The sequence below is a fragment of the Lynx rufus genome, unplaced genomic scaffold (genome assembly GCF_022079265.1).
Source record: "Lynx rufus isolate CCGP_SWC_20201006 ecotype Redwood Valley unplaced genomic scaffold, mLynRuf1.p SCAF_9, whole genome shotgun sequence".
Classification (NCBI taxonomy): Eukaryota; Metazoa; Chordata; class Mammalia; order Carnivora; family Felidae; genus Lynx; species Lynx rufus.
In genome coordinates this window covers 1,296,605-1,322,051 of record NW_025814897.1, presented here as the reverse complement: position 1 = coordinate 1,322,051, position 25,447 = coordinate 1,296,605, and the positions used below count along the sequence as shown (strand labels likewise).

The 25,447-nt window shown below is 49.2% G+C and overlaps 1 protein-coding gene and 1 long non-coding RNA gene across 16 annotated transcripts; one reads left to right on the top strand and one right to left on the bottom strand.

The window, feature by feature from the left end:
- Window positions 1–24,051, bottom strand: LOC124504842 (uncharacterized). 15 transcript variants are annotated; one of them, XR_006960531.1, is made up of 7 exons: window positions 22,586–24,051; window positions 21,889–22,013; window positions 21,639–21,755; window positions 21,492–21,555; window positions 17,048–21,149; window positions 2,675–2,947; window positions 1–1,316 (listed from the first exon to the last, which is right to left on the bottom strand). XR_006960531.1 is itself a non-coding variant. In XM_047070427.1 (4 exons), exons 1-4 carry the CDS (start codon window positions 22,626–22,628, stop codon window positions 21,214–21,216), a joined length of 633 nt encoding a protein of 210 aa, XP_046926383.1. In that variant the 5' UTR covers window positions 22,629–22,781; the 3' UTR covers window positions 21,174–21,213. The 15 variants fall into 15 exon arrangements, 1 of the variants encoding a protein (XP_046926383.1); XR_006960532.1 differs by having other exon boundaries at window positions 2,675–2,944; XR_006960535.1 differs by lacking the exon at window positions 2,675–2,947.
- LOC124504843 (uncharacterized) lies at window positions 4,262–6,073 on the top strand. Its single transcript, XR_006960538.1, has 3 exons — window positions 4,262–4,463; window positions 5,554–5,618; window positions 5,998–6,073. It is a non-coding gene; the product is annotated as an uncharacterized LOC124504843 (long non-coding RNA).
- Window positions 24,052–25,447: the final 1,396 nt, after the last annotated feature.

The window sequence follows — 25,447 nt, the reverse complement described above, 5'->3', positions numbered from 1 at the left end:
AAAAAATAAATAAATAAACGTTAAAAAAAAAAAAAAGTTACAACTACAAATACCCTATGATCCAGGAATTACACTATTGGCTATTTACCCCAAAAGTACAAAAGCAGTAAGTAGGGTTACACGCACCCTACTGTTTACAGCAGCACCGTCAACAACAGCCAAACTGTGGAAGCAACCTGAGTGTCCATCGACTGAGGAATGGATAAAGAAGATGCAGTCTATACGCAATGGGATATTACTTGGCCATCTTGCCGTCTGCAGCGATGTGGATGTAGCTAGAGAGGATGATGTTAAGTGAAATCAATCCTTTCCCTGTAAAGGGCTGCCTTCCATCCAACATCCCATGAACCCATGACCATGAAATTATTCAGATTTTCAGTGAAGCTACTTAAGGTCTCAATCACTTAAGGGTTGTGTCAAACTTGTCCTGTGTTTTCACTACGTTAGTTTGTACTCTCTCTTTTGATGTCAGAGAGATGCCTTGTGAGCTAACACTTCGCCTTTGTAATTCCTGATGATAGGGGACATCTACCAGGGAAATAATAATTATCACAATTTCATCAGTACAACTGAGGGAAGATTCATTAATATAAGTTCGCTTTTAATAACCTGGAGGAAGAAGCATTATAGTTTCCTTGTTTATAACTGAGCATCATAGACGTTAAGAAGATGGTCCGTGTGCTCAGTTTACAAGGGATGGAGCTGGGATTCAAGCCCGCTGACTCTCAGCTGGGCTTCATCAAACGTGCTGCTTGGAAGGTATCCAAGTGCCACCTCCACCCTCACCCGTGCGTGACTGTCTTCAGACCCCAGGTTGTCACTCTAGGGAGCAAACCACGAAAACCAGAAGGAACACTGACTTAGAAATCCATTCATTCTGGTCCTAAATCTCAGGTATGTGTCACCCCGAGGAGGGTCATCTAAGTGCCAATTCCTTGTCACTTGTAGATGTTTGGGGAGGGATTGTCCTCCCTCGTCATTGTACAGATATCGTCTAGGATCTTGATAAAAAGCAACGCAGCATGAGCTGAAGTAACAGGTGAATCGCTGAGATCTCTCTGCAGGACTGCGGCGCCCACGTGAGGGAAACCATGTGCCCTGATTTGGGAGACATTTCAACTTTCGAATATTGTGCTTTATGGTCTGCCTTTGCTCCTGTGGGCTTGTTGACATCACGGGCCTCGATTAGGAGTACACTAGATGGATTCCCTCAAAGCGTAGACACTACCTGCCAGCATCATGCGTTGAGCAAATTCTGGGCCACTCGACTTTAGGCTGATTTAATGTGCTCCAAAGAGACTTGACCTTTCAGTCGTCTGTGTGGGAGAACAAAAGTAAAACCAGTCAGTTCTCACTAGTCATAGAATACAAAGCATACTTCTAGGTCTGCGTCAATAAAATTAAATAATATAACATCATGGTTTGGTTGGAGGCCCTGTGCATCAATATTTAATAATGATCTATCTATCTATCTACCTATCTATCCATCCAACTATCTTTCTATCTGTCTTCTCTCAGTAACTCATTCAAAAGCCAAGATGTCTGCATCGCTCGCTGATATGTACTTAGAGCTTGGTTGCCTGTTTTGTGTTCAAAAGACCTGGGTGGCGGATCCTCCCCAACCATGTGGTGGCTTTGCAACCTCAGGCCTGTCCCCTTAACTTTTGTGAGGAGCTAGCTTCCTCACCCATCAGGTGGAACTAATGATATCCACCCTAAGTGCTCTATAGAAGTGTGGCGAAGACGAAGTTAAGCTCACGTTGTAAAAGGCACGAAGCTCTGCGGACGTTACGTGTGGTACTTTTCATCCAGTGCGCATTTGACCAAGAGTTGACTAATTGACGAAAAGCAATAGATCAAACTAGTTGGCCTCACAGTAAATTAGGACAGAGGCATGAGTAACATAGACAAAGAAAACAACAATGCATCATGCGAAAATTCCTCTGTCCAAATTGAGGCAAATTCAGCAAAACAGAACATAATCTGTTTCATAATCAGAACCTGATTCACAGAAAAGGGATCTGAAGGCAGGAAATCGACACACATTAGGGAAGTCATAGTCTGGATTGCGGCATGACTAAGAGCCCACGGAGATGCCCCGGGCATCCCCGTACATCTCAAACCTCCACGCGGGGGCAGACGGGTGAGGTCCTGGCTCGTCCCCGTCGAAGCTCTTCTTCAGAAGAGCGGCACCTGCCAGACAAGGTCGGCTCGTGTGAGGGCGGCGCCCTCGTCAAGGGTGTGCCAACTCGGAACACCTTCCGGATTATTTCATAAGGCACACCCGCGAGGAGGCGTTTCTGGCCGCACACGAATAAAGCGTGGCGACAGCGCAGAAGCGAAGGGACCTTCCCTCGGAACACCCACTTAGCAGCCTCGCACTCTCACTAGCATCTCTTAAAAAATTATTCCTCCCAAGGAGAGCAAAACCCACTGAATCTCCTCATCCAGGGAAGTGTTTTTGCAGATAATTGAGCCTGTGAACTTCAGCTCCTTCGTCCAGTCCGCACTTGTGGGTCCTCTCCGAAGGGGCCGTGGTGGGAGTGACCGCAAACTGTCCTTGCAAAGGAATCAATAAGAGAACTGTGGGGGGGGGGGGAAGTGTGTCTCTGTCGATGTCCTGTTTGATCACAATCACAAGATTGTAAAGGCAAAAGGAAAGATGAAAGGTCACCCCACTTGAAGTCACGATTTTTGAAAGTTGAGCCCACCCGTTGCAAACCAAGAGGATGCGGCTCTTCTGGGCAGATGTGAATCAGCTAGCCTTTGTTTTTCTGGGGCTGCCAGGACCCTACCAAAGGGGGAGCCCTAAGGCGAACACCCTGGACAGCAGGAGGTGGGGGGCGTCGGAGGTCTTCAGCAGAGAAGGACAGCCTAGGTGAGCATGCCCAGCCTTCCCCTGCCGCTGCTGCTCTGGGGCATGGGGTTCACGTCTTCACAGCGCCTGCTGAGACACGAGAGCGAGATGCCACGATGATCCAGGTAAATGCTGATTCCCACACGCCATCCTCACGTTTCCAAGGTCAAGGTCTAGAAGCTCAAGCAAGTCTGGGATTCATTCTGGGGTAACTACTTTCTCTCAAACAGGTTCCCTCATAACAAAACGAAACATCTCTTTACACATCTGTAGACATTTCTTTGGAAGATAGAGGGAAACAGAGACAGAGAGAGCGAGAGAGTCCTGACTACCTTAACACTGACTTCACAGTGTTATTATTTATTGGTTAAGCCTCATAAAGGCTATGAAATCATCACAGATGCAGACAGGTTTTTTCCCCCCTCTTTGCCCGAAGTCTTCAAGACAAAAGAACTTCTCTATCCCCACAGTGAAATCCTGAAGATTTTCAGGAAGTAAATGAGAAAGGTTTCACGTTTCGTGTTTCGATATTTGCCTCCTTATCAGAAATACCTACAAAAGTACTACAACTTGAAGACTGGAACCAACAAATCTGGAAGGCAAAGAAACAGCGGTTTAGTGGTTGAGAAGCTGAAGCAAATGCAGAAATTCTTTGGGCTGAAGGTGACTGGGCGGCCAGATGCCGAGACCCTGCACGTGATGCAGCAGGCCAGGTGTGGGGTGCCTGACCTGGCTCCCTATGTCCTCACTGAGGGGGACCCTCGATGGGAACACACACACCTGACCTACAGGTAATGAGAACGGGCACCAGAGCGAGGACTCGATTCCCCATCAGAGCCATGACAGAGGAGGTCTGACATGTCTCTGTTTTATTTCACGTGAAGGATTGAAAATTACACACCAGACCTGCCAAGAGCAGAGGTGGACTGTGCCATTGACAAAGGTTTTCAACTCTGGAGTAATGCCTCCGTCCTGACCTTCACCAAGCTCTCTGAGGGTCAGGCAGACATAATGTTATCGTTTGGGGAGGTAAGCCCTTCTTGTCTCCCAAATCCATTCTGGACTTTACCTCCCGATGCTCGCAGGCCTTCTCCACTGGGGGTGGAGGGGCGTTGATTTCATGGGCCAAAGAAAGGAAGCTTCAAAGATCAAGAGTAGCTTTGGGGGGCGCCTGGGTGGCTCAGTCGGTTGAGCGTCCAACCTCGGCTCAGGTCATGATCTCACGGTCTGTGAGTTCAAGCCCCGCGTCGGGCTCTGTGCTGACAGCTCGGAGCCTAGAGCCTGTTTTGGGTTCTGTGTCTCCCTCTCTCTCTGCCCCATCCCCACTCATACTCTGTTTCTCTCTTTGTCTCAAAAATAAATAAACATTATTATTATTTTTTTTTTTAAGAATAGCTCTGGGCTCTTTGTCACCGCCCTCGCCTTTCCCGGGGGAGCCAGACATAACGGGGATACGCCCCTGCTGTCCTGCTCTTCACAGATCATGGCGATAAGTCCGACTTTGGCAGAATCAGAAGCCCACTTGCTCATGTGTTCCCGCCAGGAAGGGGCATGGGAGGAGGTGTTCATTTTGATGAGGAAAAAACATGGACCGATGACTTCAGAAGTGAGTCCACAAATTCTTCCTATTTCCCCCTTTCGTGGGTCAGTGTTTTCTCTACAAGAACGCCTTTAGTCAAGTGGGCCAGCTTTGTGATCAGCCTTAAATACTTTAGTAAACATAAGCTTTTATTAAAACTATAATTGCTTAGAAAGCCAATGGGAACTCTTTGATCTCATTTATTTTTTTTAATGTTTTATTTACTTTTAAGACAGAGAAAGACAGAGCATGAGTGGGGATGGGGCAGAGAGAGAAGGAGACACAGAATCTGAAGCAGGCTCTAGGCCCTGAGCTGTGAGCACAGAGCCCAACGCGGGGCTCGAACGCAGGAACAGTGAGATCATGACCTGAGCCAAAGTTGGACGCTTAACCAACTGAGCCACCCAGGCACCCCTGGTCTCATTTATTTCAAATAAGGGAATATTATTTCTGCAAGTACTACCATTTTACCCATAAAAGTACGTTACTCTAAAAATGTTGCTAGGATGTTTTAAATCACACTGTCACATATATTATTACATACCCAAATGGTTATTTTTGGTAAAGTGATTTGGGGGAATTTTTCTTGGTGCTTTCCTACGTTATCTAAATTTTCAGAAGTAGACATAGAAGGTAATATAAGATTTATGAGCAGAAAACAATAATAAATGTCAATAGAATCCTATTATTCCTCTAGAATATAACACTTTCTACCTTATTTTATGATAGTTATTAATCAGTGGGATTTTTCTTTGTCAGTTGAGTTTCTTCCGGGAATTATACTAGTCCAATCTCAGAAATTCAGACTTTCCTCAGCCCACCTAAAATTATTAAGACACTCTTCTTTCTTTGACAACACGTACACACACACGTATACCCCACACAGACATACCACCAGCTACACACCAAATCTGCACAAAGAAAGTCAAAAATAAAGCTTCTGAGGTTTGGATGTTTATATTTCCCTCTTGGGTTCCTCAAAAGTGCATTCCAGTAATTGCAAACATGTTCTGTTGGTCTTTTTAGACTACAACTTGTATTATGCGGCGGCACATGAGTTGGGCCATTCCCTTGGACTACTCCATAGTGATGACATTGGCTCTTTGATGTTCCCCAGATACATCTACTATGGTGATGCCCTGCTGTCTCCGAAGGACATCGATGCCATCCAGGCCATCTATGGTGAGCACAAAGTAAAAATGCTGGACAAACAATTAGGGGTCTAGATGTGGGTTTCAAATAAACAGCTTTCAGCTGCGTCCTTTAAGAAAGAGCCTTCGTTCTGTGGGGCAACTGGATGGCTCAGTCAGTTGAGCATCTGACTCTTGATTGTGGCTCAGGTCATGATCTCAGGGTGGTGAGATCAAGCCCTGGGTTGGGCTCTGTGATGAGTGTAGAGCCTGCTTGGGATTCTCTCTCTCTCTCCGCCCCTCCCCTGCTTGCTCTTTCGCTCGCCCTCTGTCTCTCTAAAATAATAAAAATAGAGGCTTCCTTCTAAATGTTTTTGTGTTAACATAATATGCCAACTTAACTTACTTCAGAACTTCTATTTATTTTTTAGGACCTTCCACAAATCCCATCCAGCCGAAAGAACTGCGAATCCCACGAGCCTGTGATAGCAAGTTAACATTTGATGCTGTCGCCAAAATTCGTGGAGAATCATTCTTCTTTAAAAACATGTAAAAAAGAAAGAAAAAAAGAGGGGCTCCTGGGTGGCTCAGGCAGTTAAGCATCGGACTTCAGCTCAGGTCATGATCTCCCGGCTCATGGGTTTGAGCCCCACGTCGGGCTCTGTGCCGACAGCTCGGAGCCTGGAACCTGCTTCGGATTCTGTGTCTCCCTCTCTCTCAGCCCCTCTTCCACCCATGCTCACTCTCTCTCTCTCTTTCTCTCTCAAAAATAAATAAACATTAAAAAATCTAAAAGAGGGGTGCCTGGGTGGCGCAGTCGGTTAAGCGTCCGACTTCAGCCAGGTCACGATCTCACGGTCCGGGAGTTCGAGCCCCGCGTCGGGCTCTGGGCTGATGGCTCAGAGCCTGGAGCCTGTTTCCGATTCTGTGTCTCCCTCTCTCTCTTCCCCTCCCCCGTTCATGCTCTGTTTCTCTCTGTCCCAAAAATAAATAAACGTTGAAAAAAAAATTTTTTTTTAATCTAAAAGAGAGAAAGAAAGAAAAAAAGAAAAATGAAGAAAGAAAGAAAAAGTCACCATTAATACTGATACGCTTTTAAGTTGTTCTGACATTTTTGTTGAACGGTCTCTGTTTCTTTAGCAATATATTTTAACTGGTCATTTTCATAGTAGTGCATTTGCATGAAGTGATTTATTCTTCAAAAATTTTTATCACAGATAAGGGGCACCTAGCGGGCTCAGCCAGAAGAGCATAGGACTCTCGACCTCAGGGTTGTGAGTTCAAGCCCCACGCTGGGTGTAGAAATTACTTAAACAAAAATCGAAAGAAGAAAAACAAGTTTTTATCATAGGTAAGTCATTCAATCGCCAGAAAATTCATAAAGTCAAAGGCATTATAAGGCTTCCACTCCACACTGGCCCACAGGCAAACTTGTGGGTTAGGCAGACAGACAGATCACAGGCTTGTCAGTAATGGAGCTGGAACTCGTCTTCCAACTCCTTTCACCAACCCCTGAGCTGTGAAACTCCTGAGCTCATTTCTGCTGTCTGGGATGATAAACGTGTTAGTGAGTTGGAACAAATAGGTTCTTCCGAGCAGCACTGCTCAAATCAGATGTCTACACCGCGCTGAGGGCAATGTAGTCTAGGGCCCGAAAAGGAAGGTCCAGGGGACGTCAAGAGCTGAGAGGGACTGATGGGGGCCAGTGCCGACACTGCAGGGGGCTTGGTGGTGGGTCCGGGGACTGCGAGCAGCGGCTGGGCCTGCTAGGAGGCTAACAAGGAAGGTTCTTTCCGGGACATGAGCCCTCTGGTCCTTCCCAAGGCTGGTGGCTCGCCGTATGCTTCCATCTGGTGTCTATGGTCTTGAGAACACTCCCGCCAGCCCACGTAGGAGCCTGTGCTGAGCTGTCACCCTGGTCCCCAGGACGTGACACAAACGCGGCAAAACTCCCAACCGGAAAACCCTACGATGGAGAAGCTTGGTCGGAGCCTCTCACACCTTCTTTAGCCTCGTCGGTCGGCCTGTGTCATCTGCTGGCACGTAGGATCTCTGTGAGATGAGACATCCCTCAGGCAGAGGGCCCAGCATGGGGGGGGGGGGGCAGACTCGTGTCCAGGGAGAAGAGCTGGTCATCAACCCAGGCTGCTGCGCTTACAATCTTTTCCTCTCTTCCGAATCAGGTTCTTCCTACGCACAGGTGTCTTCTACGAAACAGTGGATCCCGATGTCATTTCTGACTTAGGTAACGGAGTAGACGCTGCTTATGAAGTTGCTAGAAGAGATGAAGTTTTCTTTTTTAAAGGTAAAGCTTCCGGGGGTTTTTTTGGTTGATGGGTTTATGAGTTACATGTTTCATCAGGTTTTTGTTGCTTGTTGAAAATTAAGGGGGCCATTTCCATAAGTCAAGAATCTTGAAACAGATCTAACGTGTGTGGAGAAAACAGGAGGGTTTATATACACACGAGGTCTCACACTGCCTTCTTGTGAGGCGGTCGCGTGTTTGTGCTCATACTGCGGCATCATGACGTGCGATGCGCTGATGTGCTGGAGATGCTAAGCGAGCACGCACCAAGTCCTTTGCCAGGAGCTGAGAGGGGCCCCCCGGGGAGACGCCATGGCCGCAGGACCCCTGTGCATCTGGGGAAGCCAGCCGCCTGCACCCCGGACAAATGCCTGGCTTGGGGACACCACACTTGGGAATAAAACCCTGTATCCACCTCTCGTGAATGAGCATCTGCGGAAAAGCCTGACTACTGTCCTCAGAGCCCTGGGCACAGTGTTTTCATGCTCGGTTTTTCTGTTGACAGGTGGTAAATACTGGGCCATCAAGGGGCACCGGGCACTGTATGGCTATCCCAGGGACATCTACAGCTCCTTCAGCTTCCCCCAAAGGCTGAAGAAAATCGATGCTGCCATTCACGAGGAGGAGACTGGGATGACGTACTTCTTTGTTGCCAGCGAGCATTGGAGGCAAAGACAGGCAGATCACTCAGTGGAAGGAGTTGCCTTTTTAAAAATCATTCTCAAACCCTGCAGAACCTCCATCCTCCCTTGGTGAATGGACGCAGCTAGACCAAGAGTCACTCGGAAGCCTCTCTGTTATCGTCACGCCATGTCTGTCCTTGCGAGGCAAGGGACCTGTAGGATGGAGTTGAAAAGGACGATAGAAAGCGGGAACAGAAAGGAACCTTCTTTCCCACGGTAGTTCTACTTGATAGGGCAGACAATGGAGTCCGAGATAAAGTTTGAGTCAGATTTTAGGGTTGATGCTGCTCTAGTCTGTTCCAGTCTCCCATAACCCTATTGAACTGGGACCCTTGCCAGTTGAAACCTATTATCTCCATGCTGGCAATGCACCCACTCACAACTGTTTACAGCGGTGGTTTTCTACAAAATGAAAATGAAGGCAGCCCCCACCTCTCAGATTTATTGTGAAGAGTTAAGGAAGCAGTATACTTAAACCACTCAGAACAGTGACTTGATACTTAATGCTGAGTATTACTTATTGTTATTAATCACACATTCTGAAATTTCTAATTTTTTTTTTTACCGGTATGATGAAAACACGCAGTCCATGGATGCGGGTTTTCCCAAAGAGATAACTCAAGACTTTCCCGGAATTGGCAAAAAAGTTGATGCTGTCTTCCAAGATGGAGGTAAAGATGTCTCCCTTCTGTGCACATAGAAATGACAAATGTACTGTTCCTTAGATATGAAAGCAAATTGCCTGTGTGGAAATGGATATTTTTTTTCAAGAGTTCATGTGTAAAATCACCATCTATTTGTCTCATAGGATCGTTACCTTTCATTTTCTTCCTAAGATTTCTATTTCTTTTGTGGAAAAAGGCAGTACAAATTTGATCCTAAAACCAAGCAAATTTTGACTGTCCTGAAAACCAACAGCTGGTCCCACTGCAGAAGTAAATGATGATTGACTATCACAAAGGAGAAAAGAAAAAATACCCCTGATGAGCCCAGGGGAGGTGTTTCCCTGAGGACCCAGATATTTCAGTATTTTATTCTTGTCTCTCGGCGATACTGAGGCACAGGCATATGAGTACAATCTGATTTAACCTCGATCTGGAGATAGTCTGGGTTAACGAGATTGTACTCCTTCACGAACTTCCACACCTTAGCTTGACCTGAGTGCTGAGGGTCTCATGGCTGTAGCTCATCCCTAGGTTTACCTACAGAAAAGCTTTTTGTCAATATTCTATGATATTTTAAGTAATTATGCTTCTCAAGATAACACCTTCTCACATGTTGTGTCTGTAAGGCTAGGCAAGCTCACCATGAAGTTTGTGGGAGGACAGGATGTACAGAGTTTCAAGCACATTCCTTTCTCATGGCGGAGGCATCACCTGAGGGGAAGGGGCTGGTTATTGACCCACCTCTCTGGTTTTGATTACAAACTAAGCCTTAGGTCAAATAATGGAAGGGATTGGGAGTGCCTGGCTGGCTCAGTCGGTAGAGCACGTGACTCTTGATCTTGGGGTTGTGAGTTCAAGCCCCACACTGGGCATAGAACTTACTTAGAAATATATATAGAAAGAAAAGAAAGAATAAAAATGAGCAGCTTTTTAATAAATAATCACAGTGGAAGGGACTTACTGAGCTTTGGCTGGGGGTCCCTCCGGGAGCCCTGGATTTGGTAAGTTTATGTATATTCCCTCAGCCCTATTGAGGTGACTTCTCTCCAATTTCTCAGTGACAAAGTCCAGAGCCTGAAGCCAGCACATAGCCTCAAATTTACTGCAGAAACATGAGTGGGCTGCTTAGACTTCTCCGCTATCGTCCTAGCTATCTTCATCAGGTTAGGAGCTGGTCCCCGAACAGTAGCCTGAGGGCTCTTGTCCTCCAGGGAGTGTTCCGTGCAGAGCACTCTGGGTGGGTCACATTATGCAGATACACTTTGCAGAGGCTAGTGATTGCTGCTGAAAAACAATCGAGACCGTGCAAATCCTCTCTTCTGCTCTTACGACTGATTTCTCTTAGATTTCCTGATGCTGCTCTGTGCTCAAGGTGCCTCGATTTTATAGTGAACTATTTGTATAATGTTTGTGGCTGAGTATTTTCTTTTTCTGTTTACCAAGATAATAAATGCATGCTCAGTAATTCTGGGCAGGATGGCAAGCCGCCTGCGGGCTCCTTCCTGTGAATCAAAGGCGCAGAAGTAAGGGGAGGCCGGTGAATCCTAGAATAGACGCAAGCGGGGAGAAAGCCTGAGTGGCATGGGAAGAGGAAACAGCACCCCGATGGGTGAGGGACAGCTGCCTCCATGCGAGGGCGGGATTGGGGAAGCGGGTTCTACTGCTGCCCCTTCTCTCACGTGTTGCCGTGGACCCCGCATCGGCACGGCAGGCCTGGACGGGGCAGGATGAGCGAGAGACGAGGGGTGAGGTCAGGGCAGTGACCCTATTTCACGCTCAGCGAAGGCTCGGGCCCCTACAAGGCCCTCCAAGCCTGCTCTCTCTGCACCTCGTTGTCTAGCGTTCTCCCTCTTGGTTGCTGCATTCCAGCTGCACTGGCTTCTTTGCTGTTTGTGGAGCGTGTGACATGTATTCGGACCTCAGTGCCTTTCACCACGATTCCCCCAAATACTTGCATGGTTGAGTCCTTCACGTCTCCTGCAACTCTGCTCAAATGTCCTTCTCAGGGGGACCATCGCTGGCTGCCTCTGTCAGTAGTACAGTGTGCACCACCCCTCCACAGAGACGCGGAGTCCTGACTGTCCCACACCACTCTGCAGTGGTCACCTTCTAGCATATTCTGTAATTCAGTCTCTCCTTACATCTGCTGTTTACTGCCTGTCTGCCCTCTACAAAGCAGGCTCGTGAGGACAGGGGCCATTGTTAGTTTCTGTTTGATGTTTGTCATTGTTATAATTCGGGAGCCAAGGAGGTACACGCAAAAAATCAACAAATTAATACAGAATTGAGGCGGGATGCCAGCGGAGCTGGGACACCAGTAACAAGGTGTGGGGTCAGCTTGACCAGCTCCTGAAGGACCCGGCTCCCCGTCCCCCCGGCCCGGACACGGCAGCGGCTCCCAGACATGCTCGGAGCCGGACACAGAATTTCTGAGCGGTTCCTGGTGGGGCGGGACCCACTGATGAGGATGAGAAAAATGAGAACAGTGGAGTGCAGACTGTCTTACCAAACATCTGCCCCAAGCTGCTTCCATTCTATCTTGGTCCAGCTCGCAGAGAACACGCCAGGACCCAGGCCTTAAAACCATCCAGAGTCCAGGGAGACTGACAGTTTCGTGGAAATACGAGATCACGGGGGAAATGCGTATTTCTATACCTGCATCTGACCAAGGACTTGGACCCAGTAGAGATAAAAAGTTCCTACAAAGCAATAATAAAATGACAACCCAAGTAAAAATACACAGTCTTTTTTTTTTTAATTTATATCATTATTGCCTATAGTGCAATGATTTCAGGAATCGAATCCAGTGATTCATCACTTACATATGACACTGAGTGCTCATCCCGACAAGTGTCCTCCTTAATGCCCTTTGCCCATTTAGCCCATCCCCCACCCACAACCCCTCCAGCAACCCTCAGTTTGTTCTCTGTATTTAAGAATCTCTTATGTTTTGTCCCCCTCGTTGTTTTTATATTATTTTTGCTCCCTTCCCTTATGTTCATGTGTTTTGTATCTTAAATTCCTCATATGAATGAAGTCCTATGATATTTGTCTTTCTCTGACTAATTTCGCTTAGCATAATCCCCTCTAGTTCCATCCACGTTGTTGCAAATGGCAAGATTTCATTCTTTTTGATTGCCGAGTAATACTCCATTGTATATATAGACCACATCTTCTTTATCCGTTCATCAGTCAATGGACATTTGGGCTCTTTCCATACTTTAGCTATTGTCAGTAGTGATGCTATAAACATTGGGGTGCATGTGCCCCTTCAAAACAGCACACGTTTATCCTTTGGATAAATACCTAGTGGTGCAATTGCTGGGTCATAGGGTAGTTCTATTTTTAGTTTTTTGAGGAACTTCCATACTGTTTTCCAGAGTGGTTGCACCAGTTTGCATTCCCACCAGCAGTGCAAAAAAGATCCTCTTTCTCTGCATCCTCGCCAACATCTGTTGTTGCCTGAGTTGTTAATGTTAGCCACTCTGACAGGTGCGAGGTGGTTTCGATTCGTACTTCCCTGATGATGAGTGATGTTGAGCATCTTTTCATGTGTCTGTTTGCCGTCTAGATGTCTTCTTTGGAAAAGTGTCTATTCATGTCTTTTGCCCATTTCTTCATTGGATTATTTGTTTTTGGGTGTTGAGCTTGATAAGTTCTTTATAGATTTTGGATAGTAACCCTTTATCTGATATGTCATTTACAAATACCTTCTCCCATTCCGTCGGTTGCCTTTTAGTTTTCCTGAGTGCTTCCTTCACCATGCAGAAGCTTTTTATCTTGATGAGGTCCCAATAGTTCATTTTTGCTTTTGTTTCCCTTGCCTCCAGAGACATGTCGTGTAAGAAGTTGCTGCGGCCAAGGTCAAAGAGGTTTTTGTCTGCTTTCTCCTCTAGGATTTTAATGGCTTCCTGTCTTACCTTTAGTTCTTTCATCCATTTTGAGTTTGTTTTTGAAAAATACACAGAAGTCTTAATCAAATCAAACTCTTCACAAAGGAAGACATATAAATGGCCAATAAATACATAAAAAAAAAGTACTTAACGTCATTAGTTATCAAGAAAATAAAATTCTTATAAGGCATTACTACAAAACCACTAAACTTATTAATATGAATGACTGAATACACTCAATAAGGAGCTAGAATATCTATACCTTTCCTACAATATGGAAGTCACTCACAAAGTTAAATATTTACCTACCTTATGACCTCTTCAATATATTTTCCTGGGATAAATGAAAACACAAACCTACAAGAAGCTTGCTTGGGAAGGCTCGTAGAAGCTTATGCATGTAGCCCAAATCTGGAAAGAGTATATTCACGCGGTACAATACCATAGAAAAAGGAGCATAAATGATCTACGAGTATACACCACCACACAGATGAAGCTAAAAACTATTATTCCAGGCAAAGACTACATATGCTTGGTTCCATTTGGATGACCTTATTGATTAGGAAAAGTAATCTGTAGGGAAAGAAATAAGAACAGTGGTTGAGTCTGGGGAAGGAGTCAGATCAGGTGAGAAAGGCCATAGAGATCTTTCTAGGGCGATGGAAATGTTCTAGTTCTTCATGGGGGGGTGGGTTACATGGGCAGGTACATTTGTAAAATTCACTGAATTATGCACTTAAGACTTGTATCCTTCACTGTATGTCAGTATCTCAAAAATATTTAAACCAAAAAGAAACTAACAGAAAAAAGAAGTCTTAATCATTAGATAACTACTAAAATAATTAGAAATAGTGATTTACAAATCTTCCCCCAAACACTGGCCCAGATAGTTCTATGGATTTTTTTGTGCAAAAATTCATTTCAAGGAACAGATGGCTCCAATATTACATGAACTCTTTCAGAGAAAACAGTGTATATTCTACTATGACACACAGCAAATACGGACACACTTCACTCATTGTCCTATTAAATAAATGCAAATAAGACAAAACGGCCTACATCATTGATGCTTAGTCCACATAGTCTTGGATACCTGGCTGACAATTTGGACAAGAAAAAAAATGAGAAAAAAAATAACATGAGTTATAAGGATCAAAAGGGAAGAGTCCAAATTACCATTATTAGCAGGTCATTTGATCACTTCCATAGAAAAGCCCAAAAGAATCAAAACTCCTCAGACAGGACAGACCTTTCATTGTTCCCAAATATAACATCAACACATCAAAATCACTTATGCTCCTACACATTCACAATAAACAAGTAGATAACATATAGAAAATAAAATACTGATAGCTACAGGAAAATCTATAAATCTATCTAGGAAGTAATCTAGCAAAAACAGAGTAAGACCTCAATAAATAAAATCTTTCGGACCCTATTAAAGATAAAACAAGAAAAGCTAAAAAAAAAAAAAAGAGAGAGAGAGAAAGAAAAGAAAAAAAAAGAAAAGCTGATGACCTACAACTCCAAAGATGACCAATTTTCCCCAACTTAATTTGTAAGTGTAATGAAACTTCAATTAAATCCCAATGGGATTCTTTAGGAAACTTGAAGAACTGATTTTGAAGTGTTTACAAAGGAATAAAAGCAAAGACAGAGAGAGTCCCCCCCGCCAGACATGTTACAAAACCACTACGTCACCAGGCGCAGAATGGATACAGAAGCAGAGATAGAAGGAAGCTAACAGAACCAAATATGAGTCCAGAAACGCGTCCTTGGTGTGACAGAGGTAGCGTCACCAACTCGAAGGAAAACAACGGATTATTATACGATGCCTTGGAGAAGACGGCATGGAATCCAGGAAAAAACCCAGATGCGTTAGATCTCTCCTCAGGTGTTCATGATGTATACATTTCACCACGTGTTTCCGGGTCCTCTCCTGCTGGACACAGGGAAGGGTTACCCGTTCCAGCCCATTTGCAGTGTTTTGGGGTCAGATCACTAGTTCTGGACAGTGAATTGGCAGTGTCCACCAATGGCGGACATGTGGCGTAGGCCAGAGATGAACTTCTGTTGCTTTGAGAGACCTTAAAGAATTCAGGGCTTCTAATCTCCTAGAATAAGTTAGCCTATCCTCTCTGATATAAACCACGTACAAAATTAAAATTCGAATGGATTTAAAATCTCAACGTGAAAGACAAAACTCTAAAAATAATTGTAAAAAGGATAGGCAATTTTTGCCATCTTAACGTGGGGAAGAAGGTCTCCAACAACACCAAAAACGCTGAAGCTCTATGGGGTGGGGCTGATAGGTTCGACCACATCAAAATTTCAACCATATACCCGGGTAGCCAAGAGCAGGTAAAGGCATATCCAACTGTGCAATCAGAAAAATAGGAAATGTAGACAGGTTGTAGATTTCTACCCATCGAAATGGCAGAAATTGGAAGTTCTGGTAATCCTAAGGGCTCGTACAAACATGGGGGGGGGGGAAGACGTTCATTCTAGCTGGTGGCACGGCTCTGCCCGAACCCCAGTGATTCCACTGCCGGGTGTTCATTCCGATCACGGTCCGCAGGAGAATTGTCGGAGGGTGACCGTTAGAGCAGGGCCGGTGACAACAGGGAGCTAGCCGCGGCCTGGGGGCCTTTGCTGGGAGCTGACCAGGGGGATGGGACCCATCCCCGCACGCGATCGAAATATCAGAATACCACGCATCGGTGGGGGGCCGCACACCAAACGGCACCAGACCAGCAGGGACTGACTCGAAGGCCAAGTGTGAGAATGAAGAGCCAAGGCCAGTGTCATTTATAGAAATAGAGAGTTCACACACAAAACGGGGCCATATGCTTTTCAAGAGATACGTGCAAATTTACATGAACCTTTGGAAGGAAACTGGGAGGATGTATATTAAATACATTAGGTATTTGGTTTTTGTTCGGTGGCAAATCCTTTTTTAAGTTTGTATTCAAATTCCAGTTAGTTAACACAGTGTAATACTGGTTTCGGGTGCACAGAACGCGACTCAACACCCTGCACGTCACCCGGTGCCCGTCACAGCGAGCGCCCCCCTTAATCCCCATCACCTGTTCCCCATCCCCCACCCCACCTCCCCTCCGGTGACCATAAGTCTGTTCTCTATGGTTAAGAGTCTGGGTCTCAGCTGGGTCTCTGTTTCTTTTATTTCCTTCCATTTGCTTGCCTGTTTTGTGTCTTAAATTCTGCGTACGAGTGAAATCACGTGGTATCTGTCTTTCTCTGACTGACTGGCGTCACTTAGAATAATCCTCTCTAGCTCCATCCACTCCATCCACGTTGCTGCAAATGACATTTCATTCTTCTTTTTTTTCTTTTTTTTCTTTTTTTTTTTTAGGTAGGCTTTACTCCCAGCAGAGCCCGACATGGGGCCCGTCCCGGGGCTGGAACCCACAACCCTAAGATGAAGACCTGAGGCGAGATCAAGAGTCGGGTGCTCAACTGTCTGAGCCACCCAGATGCCCTAACTTCATTCTTCTTTATATCTGAGTAATACTCCATGGGGGGGGTGTGGGTAAAGAAGAAAACTGATAAAAATAATAAAAGGAGTAACATACAGACAAGTGAGGATAGTACGGCCTGAGGGGGAGAAAAAAAAACAGAAAACAAGAAAATGGAAAAAATGGAAAAGAGAGGGGAAGAGGAGAAAGAAAAATTGAAAGAAAACTTAAAAAACCCTAAACATTCCAAAAATAAATCATTTATAACGTTACCACCCAATGTTAGGCACCGTGAATATTTTGGCTCATAAACTTGTACTATTTTGATGCTTACGTTTCTCTTTATGAATATGAACACACATTGTACCCAGGTTTCTATCGCCTGGATTTTCCTCCTAGCAAATGTCATGATACCAAGTAGCCTCTATATCGTATTAAGTGAAAAAAGTCCTTACTGACCACGTACTATGTGGATGCGGCTTTATGCGCTTCGGCGGCATCGGCAACATAGTGAGAGCTGTCTTCGTGGGGTTCACGCTTCTGCTCAGGGAAGACAGACACAGAGTCAGAGTAATTTAAAAAGAAAGCCCGTAGGAGGATGATACACGTTACGGGGGAGCACGCAGGACGAGCGAAGGAAGAGTGTTGGGCACGGGGGTCCGCCGATCCCCGTAGCGTCGCAAGCAATAGGGTCAGCGCTCACAGACCAGGTGTCCCTTGAGGGGAGACTCGGAGCACAGGAACGGGGCACTGATCGCCTGGGGGAGCTTGCTTGGCACAGGTCACCAGCCAGGGGGGACGCCCCAGGACGGGACAGGCACCCCGGTGCACGCGAGAGCCACGTGGCAGCGTGGCTCCGGCTGAGTGAGGAAGCCAGGCGTGGGAACTGAGGCAGCAGACGGCCCGAGGGGACAGGTCACCGTGGGCCGGTGTGAGGACTTTGACTTGGAACCCGGACGCCAGGAGCCAGGAGCACGCTGACCAAAGCAGCGCACGCTCATTGCTGCTGGAACACACGCCGCAGGGCACCAAGAATACAAGCAGGAAGCCTGTTGTCCGGGCACGAGATGACGGCGGTTCAGACCACGGTGGCAGCAGGGGGACACACATGACAGAAGGCACTTGTAGGTGTCCTGTTCTCCTCACAGACATCTATTTCCTCGCAGGTTCTACTGGGCCCTGTCCTATCGGTGGTAGGTAGTTACTGAGCCTTCAACTGTTATTTGACGGACAAAATGTTTTCCTTTTACCATTTCCAAAGCAAATTGTGACTCACTGGGCCTCTGGGGACCTGCATATGAGGTCCACCTGTGACCCAGCATCCCCTGAATTCGCTGAGCAGCTGCTCTTGGTGAGAAAGCTGCGTGGCCCGGCAGCTGGGGGGACCACCTGTGTGCCGGCCACCCCGTCACCCGGAGACCTGGCCCGGCAGCTGGGGGGACAGCCCGTGTGCCGGCCACCCCGTCACCCGGAGACCTGGCCCAGCAGCTGGGGGGACTGCCTGTGTGCCAGCCACCCCGTCACCCGGAGACCTGGCCCGGCAGCCGGGGGGACCGCCCGTGTGCCGGCCACCCCGTCACCCGGAGACCTGGCCCGGCAGCCGGGGGGACCGCCCGTGTGCCGGCCACCCCGTCACCCGGAGACCTGGCCCGGCAGCCGGGGGGACCGCCCGTGTGCCGGCCACCCCGTCACCCGGAGACCTGGCCCGGCAGCCGGGGGGACCGCCCGTGTGCCGGCCACCCCGTCACCCGGAGACCTGGCCCGGCAGCCGGGGGGACCGCCCGTGGGAAGCACGTTCAGGCACTGCGTGCTGGCCACTGCGTGACCACGTGCGGCCTCTCAGTGACCTTGTACGACTGCTACCCACAGCGTGGCATCACAGCGTGACATCAAGGAGATGCTCTTCAGTCCCTGAGGGACAAAACTGCTTCGGGACTCCGTGGCCGCTCCGTGAATTCCCTGCCCTGTGTTCTCACCCACAGCAAACTGCGTTTGAACGAGCTTTGGCTGAGTCCCTAGTGCCCAGTCGTCCAGCGACCCTGCCTTGTTCGGAGCCTGGCCCGTCCTCCCCAAATGAGATGGTGGCGGCCCGTGCTTCCGTTCCCATTCAGGGGCTGCCCGAGTGGACTCTGGGCGCCCTCTCCTGGCCTCGCACGGGCGTGACCAGCTCCAGCCACGCCGGGGGGGGGGGGGACATGTGTCCGGCATCCAGGTTTCCACGGCTTCCACGAGCCCAGCTCCGGGATGTCTGGCATTTTACACTGGATACACCGGAGTCCTGGAAGCTCTCCCGTAACTCACGGCAAGCTCCCGTATGTGCCACGAACACACAGAAAACTCCCTGCGTGGGGAGAACGCGCGTTGACAGCCGTCACCTCTGGCGGAGGCTTAGGAGGGTCACATTGACCTGTCGTGCTTAGGAGTGTTTGAAATTGCTTTTCACAGAAACATGTGTAGTCCTGTATTACTAGAATATTCTCAACGATTTTCTGTGAGTCCTGTGAACTTCAGTTTATGACCTGCTTTCCATCCGCTGCCTCTAGGACGCACGGCTGTCCTGGGAGATCGTCTCTTACACGACTGACGGAAAACGGTCACTCTCGCTCTGGGTGCCGGGCGGTGGGCTGAGCGCCTCCCGTGACACCTGCACCTGCCTGGAGTCTTTACAGCCTTCCGGCCACGGGGGCACCACTGAGGAGACCCAGGCTTCGGGATGGGACCCCGCGGCAATAAGGGGCTCATCAGGGATGTGAAACCGAGGCGCAGAGACTGAGGAACCTGCCCAGGGTCAGGTGAATGGAGGTGGGGGTGGTGAAAGGTCAAACCCAGGCCTCCAGACCTTGGCCCCACCTGCAAAAGAGAGACTGGCCGCCTGTGAGGACACCAGGCTCTTCAGTTCGGGCTCCGCCCCCTCGCCCTAGGCAATCACACTCGCAGAACTGGGGAGAAGAAAGAGCCAGAAAGTCCCCATGGTGACCGCAGGACAACATTTAAACAATCCTGAGATGACAGGTCAACTCTGGTCCGTGACTTCGCTGAGCTCCAACAGAAATAGCTTCGGAGGTGGGGTTATAAAACCAAACCTGGGCCCCCAACTCCACTTACCTGTTAGCTGGGTGACCTTGAATCACTCGCTTAACCTGTTTACATGAAAGTGACTTTGCAAAGGCTCTGAGGACAACACCTGGCCTATAACGTTTGTCCAGTAGACATTTACGTGACACAGTCTTCCTATCCAAAGGCAAACGGAGGACCAGGGTGGACGCACGTGGTCCTGGGATTTTAGGACATAATCTTCTCAAACCCCATGCAACCCACAGATCCTCAGGCGCAATCACTCCACACAGTTACTAACCACCTCCCGCTGAAAATGTTCCCGCTGAAAACGATGGCCTGCGGGAGGCGGACAAGGGCCCCCAAACGCCCCGATTCCGGGATGCCTAATCCCTGAAATCTGTGAGCACGTTTGCTTACGTGGCTGAGCAGAGTTTACAGGTGTGAATAAGGTTGAGGACCTTGACATGGGCGAACGGCCTGGGCTGTCCAGGTGGCCTCAATCCAATCGCGCAAGTCCTTAAAGTGGAGGAACCCTTGCTGGTCGGGGCAGGAGGTGAGGCAGGGAGAAGGGGTGGGGAGAAGCAGGTTGGCTGGCTTTGCAGCCGCAGCAAGGGGCCACGGCCAAGGCGTGCAGGCCGCCCCGGAAGCTGGGAACAGCTCCTCTGGAGCCTCCAGAAGGGACCGGAGCCCTGCTCACAGCTGGGTTGTAGCCCGGAGAGACCCCCAGCAGATCTGTGACCACAGAACGGTGAGACGATCCGTCGCCAGCAGATCTGTGACCACAGAACGGTGAGACGATCCGTCGCCAGCAGATCTGTGACCACAGAACGGTGAGACGATCCGTCGTCTTGTTTCAAGGGCACCGAGCTCGTGGGTAACTTGTTAAAGCAGCCAGAGGAAGCTGGGGCACTGCCCGGGACACACCAGCCGTCGGGGGTAGGCTGTGTTTTTCTGGTATTTGGGGCCGAAAAAATGAGTTGAGATTCATTGACCCAGACGAGAACAGAGCCTAGTGGGGACTTTGCAGGTGGGAGGCAGAGCTAGTCCAGAGGGGTCCCCCTCCACCCAGGCGGGGATGGGCTAGGGGGGTGGGGGGCAGGGGCGCCGTGTGATGGTGTGAGGGTGCACGGAAGGGGGCGCACGGAGCAGGGGCGCGGTGTGAGGGCGCACCGAGCAGGGGGCGCTCAGAGCAGGCCCCAGCCCCCGAGGAAGGCTGACCGCGAGGACAGGAGCTGGGGGGGGGGGGTAGTTTTCCGCCCCAGGGGACACCCGCTGCTGGCAGACAGGGACAGGCCGTGTGGCAGGGTGCGTGCTGCTGCAGAAACGCGGGCACGTCCGCGGACACCGCGGGGCGGTTCCCAGGGGCCTGGGGTGACGGACGTCACAGGTGACGTCATCTCGCGGGATAGCCGGGCGGGAGGCTGGACACCGGACGGGAGAAGCTTCAGGAAAGACTCCGCTCCGGAGAAAGGAAATCAGAAACCGCAGCCACAGGCCAGGCCGGCTGACGGGAGGAGAGAGACTTGGGGGAGATCCTCTCCGCGGCTTCCTGCCTCCAGCAGAGCCGCCTAGAGAAGTGGCATCGTGCCCTGGTGGGGACAGGTACTGACCATCCGTGCGGTCTCACCCTCCCCGCGCTCCGCCTGGGAGGAAGCACAGGCTGGAAGACCCGGCAGGGGTGGGGGTGGGGGGCTCCCGCTGCCGCCTGCGGCCATTCCGCACGCGCATGGCCACCACAGCTGCTCGTGTGCCCCGCCTGCCACCCGCGGGACCACCCCCTCCCTCATCGGGGCCCTGGATGTGAGCGGTGTGGACGCCCCAGGGCACGTGTGTGACGCGATGGTACCTCCGGCCTCCTCCACGTCCTTCCTCCCCATCCAGCCTGCCCCCCGGAGCTGTGTCTCCTCGTCCTGGAGGAAGACCCAGGTCACCATGCCCCTCACCCAAACTCCATCCCCCCGGGGTCTGTCCCGGAGGCTGTGGCCAAGCTTACCTGCACTGACTCGCTCAGGAACCGACGGCGGCCGCTTCTCAGCGGCCAGTTGATGCTCAGTCCTGTCCCTCCACCGCTGGGTTCCAACCACCACTGCAACTTGCTTGTCTTAATAGGCTGGACACACATTCACCAGGCACCGTGTTAACCCCCTGGTACAACCCAACCTTCCTCCTCTCTCCGCCCTAACCCACCGCAACCCATCCACCCCAGCCTCCAGGCCAAAATCCAGCCCATGTTCAGAATTCACCTCCTGGGCTTTGCTGAGCTCCCCAGTAGGATGTGACTGTTCGTTCTTTTCGGCCCTGGAGGTGCGATGGTCCCCTCTCTTGTCATATGTTCTCAATCCTCTTTGCAGCAAAGATTTTTTCTTGTCTTTTTTAAGTTTGTTTTTTTTTTTTGAGAGAGAGAGAGAGAAAGCACATGTGGGGGAGGGGGCAGAGAGAGCGAATCCCAAGCCAGCTCGCTGTCAGCACAGAGCTTGACCCTGGGTTCCCGCTCCCTGAGAGCATGACCTGGGCCCAAGTCGAGAGTCGGACGCTCAACCGACCGAGCCACCCAGGCTCCCCACCGCAAAGGTCCTGAACTCCTTTTCCAAGTCGCCCGGGATGCTCTCTAAAATGGCACACGCCTGGGAACCGCCCGAGAGACTCGGGCACAGCAGCCGGAGCGGGGTGCACCTGTCTAAGTTTAATGCACATCCTGAGGGTCAGCCGAGAGGGAGAACGGTTGCCTCGTTTTGAGTTTTTCCTCCCTGGGAGCAAAGGGGAGAGATGCTTGGAAGGATCCACAGAAAGGCCCATCTGGTGGCATCTCTGAACCTCCTTGTCCTTAACTTTAAGATGAGGATGCCAACCCCTACTTCCTCGGGTGGTTATGAAGCTTACGGGAGGGGAGAGAGACTGAACACCCGAGACTGAGTCCAGACGCCCCACGCACACCTTTACCTCCGCCAACGGCAAAGACCGCTGCCTCGGCACAGGGGGTCATTCACGATGATTGGAGTGATTTCTATCCGAACCACTTGCGCTCTGCACAAGGAGTTACCACATGTCCTCTGGCCGCACCAGGCTCTGGACACGGACAGAAACTGCATGGAAGTTATTTCGTCACTCGGTGGCTTAACCGTAAACACTTCTCTTTCTGGAAAAGAAGAGCTTTTCGACACTGCGACCTCGGTTCGCAGAATGGAAGCGCGGCCACCGCATTCATCCCCCAAAGAGGACACCGCCCTGGAGGGTGTCCACAGGTTGTCACCTACAGCGTCTCCTCTAATCGTCCTGAGGCCGTGCGAGGTGTCCAACGTGCGGAACTCACGACAACAGAAGAGCTGTGAGGAGTTGCACGAGTAGGAAGTGGCAAAGCCGAAAGTCGAGCCCACTCAGCACAATGTCGAGTGCAATGTTTGCGCTTCACCACAACCGACCCCAACAATCACCCTGCTAACCGGCTCACGTGTGTAGACCTCCATCCTGATCACAGAGTTAAAATGCATGAGGCACAGGACGCGTTCCTTGGCTGCTATGAAGCAGATTAGCCGTGTGCCACGCGGGGTATGCTTCCAGGCTCGGTGACCTTGTTTCCTACCCCAGATCACGTCCCTGTTAGCAAACTCCCACTCCGCCTCCAAATTCAGGCACACATCCACATGTCCGGCTTTCCCTGCCACCTATGCCCATCCCAGCTGCCCGGACCCTTTTTTTTTTTTTTTAATTAAACAGAAAACAGACTAAATCTTGCAGTTTCAGTTCTTTGGGGCTAAGATGCAAAAGCGAACTACAACAGTACAACTTGCTGTCGCTGCTGGGGGACAGCATATCAGATCATCAGACGAGGTTGCTGCCCAAGACGGAAATAGGGAGACCCACCATTGCCCTGGATCGTCTGTCCAGAACTTAATTTCCTCCATCTTCTTAATCCCAAACGCCTCTTCTGCAGAAGAAAGCCTTCATTTTCTAACAAATTGTTTGCTTTTTTTTTCCAATAAGTTGACTTGAAAGGCAAATAGCCCCTAAATTCGCACTAAAGTGTAAATGACTGACAGTCGACCCTTCCACGTAGTACATTTTCTGAGGGTAGAGGGCCTGAAAGCAGTGTGGGCTCCAGGCATCAGAAGGGGTGAGGCACGGATGGCAGGCAGACAGGCAGCGGTCACGTGTGAAGGAAGGACTCGAAACCTGGAGGCCCAGAAAACTTATGTCATCTTTTCCACCCCTCGTCGCAGCTCCAGAAGCGTAGGTGACAAACGACAGTAGCATCTGGCGTAGAAAATCATGATTCTACAAGTCCACACGTAACCATGTGTTCATGGCGTCGGGCCCTGCCACCCTCTGTCCCCACACAAGGTTATTACGGTATTACTGACTGTAATCCCCAACTGTACTTCCCATCTCCAACTCATCTATTTGATAAGCATGGGTTTGTATCTCTTCCCCCCTTCACCCACCTCTTCTGTCTCCCCGTCCCCTCCCCTCGGGCCACCCCTCATCCTCCATATTTGAGTCTGTTTCTGTTTTTGTGGTTGTTTGTGCATTAGGGGTTTTTTTAAGGTTTGAGGTTTTATTTTTAGGTAATCTCCACACCCAACATGGGGGTCGAACTCACGACCCCACGATCCAGAGTCACATGCTGCATTGACTGAGCCAGCCAGGCACCCCTCATTTGGTTTTTTAGATTCCAAATATAAGTGAAATCATATGGTATCTGTCTTTCTCTGTGTGACTTATTTCACTTAGCATAATACACTCTCGGTCCATTCATGTTGCACAATGACAAGATTTCATTCTTTTTTATGGCTGAGTAATATTCTACTATATATAATTATCCTATTATATATAATTTTTCGCTATATATTAGATATATATCTGTATTATATATATCACATCTTCTTTATCCATTCATCTATCTACTGACACTTATGTTGCTTCCATATTTGGCTGTTGTAGATAATGCGGCAATAAACATAGGGCTGCATATATATATTAGTATCATCCTTTTCCTTGGGTAGATACCCAGAAGTGCATTACTAGAACATAAGGTCCTTCTATTTTTATTTTTGTGGAGAATTCTGTCTAGCATAACATTTATACAAACACCGCAAGTTTTGGATTCTTGCATAAATCACTGACCAGGATGTTCAGAAGAAAGTGCCTTTATGAACCTTGTAAACAAGCCAATGCATCAAAATATCTCAACACAGGGTAGACCAGTGTTCAGGCAACCTTAGTGGGCAGAGGATTTGTCACTAGAGATCTAAACTGGGGGAAGCGGGGCACCTGGGTGGCTCAGTCAGTTAAGCGTCCGACTTCGGCTCAGGTCATGATCTCGCGGTCCGTGAGTTTGAGCCCCGCGTCAGGCTCTGTGCTGACAGCTCGGAGCCTGGACCCTGTTTCAGATTCTGTGTCTCCCTCTCTCTCTGATCCTCCCCCGTTCATGCTGTCTCCCCCTATCTCAAAAATAAATGTTAAAAAAAATACTTAAAAAAAAATAAACTGGGGGAAGCCACATCCTGATTAAGTTGTGCGCCTGGGACAGTTGACACGATCACGACCTTAGAACGGCTTGAAAAACCCGAGGAGGTTGCACACGCATTCAGGGCCTGGGCTTCTGCAACTGTGCACGTTTGCCTCGTGTTTGCCCTTCGAGGTCCAGTTCTAGCTCGACCTCGTCCGTGAAGCCTTCCTTGATTCCACCTTCCCCCACCATTGCTTTTTCCTCCAGACTCCCGTAGCATTTCATCCCAACCGCTCTGACCTTCTGTCCCATAATCGAGTGCCCGTCACAGCACCTGGCATATGGTGGGTCACAGG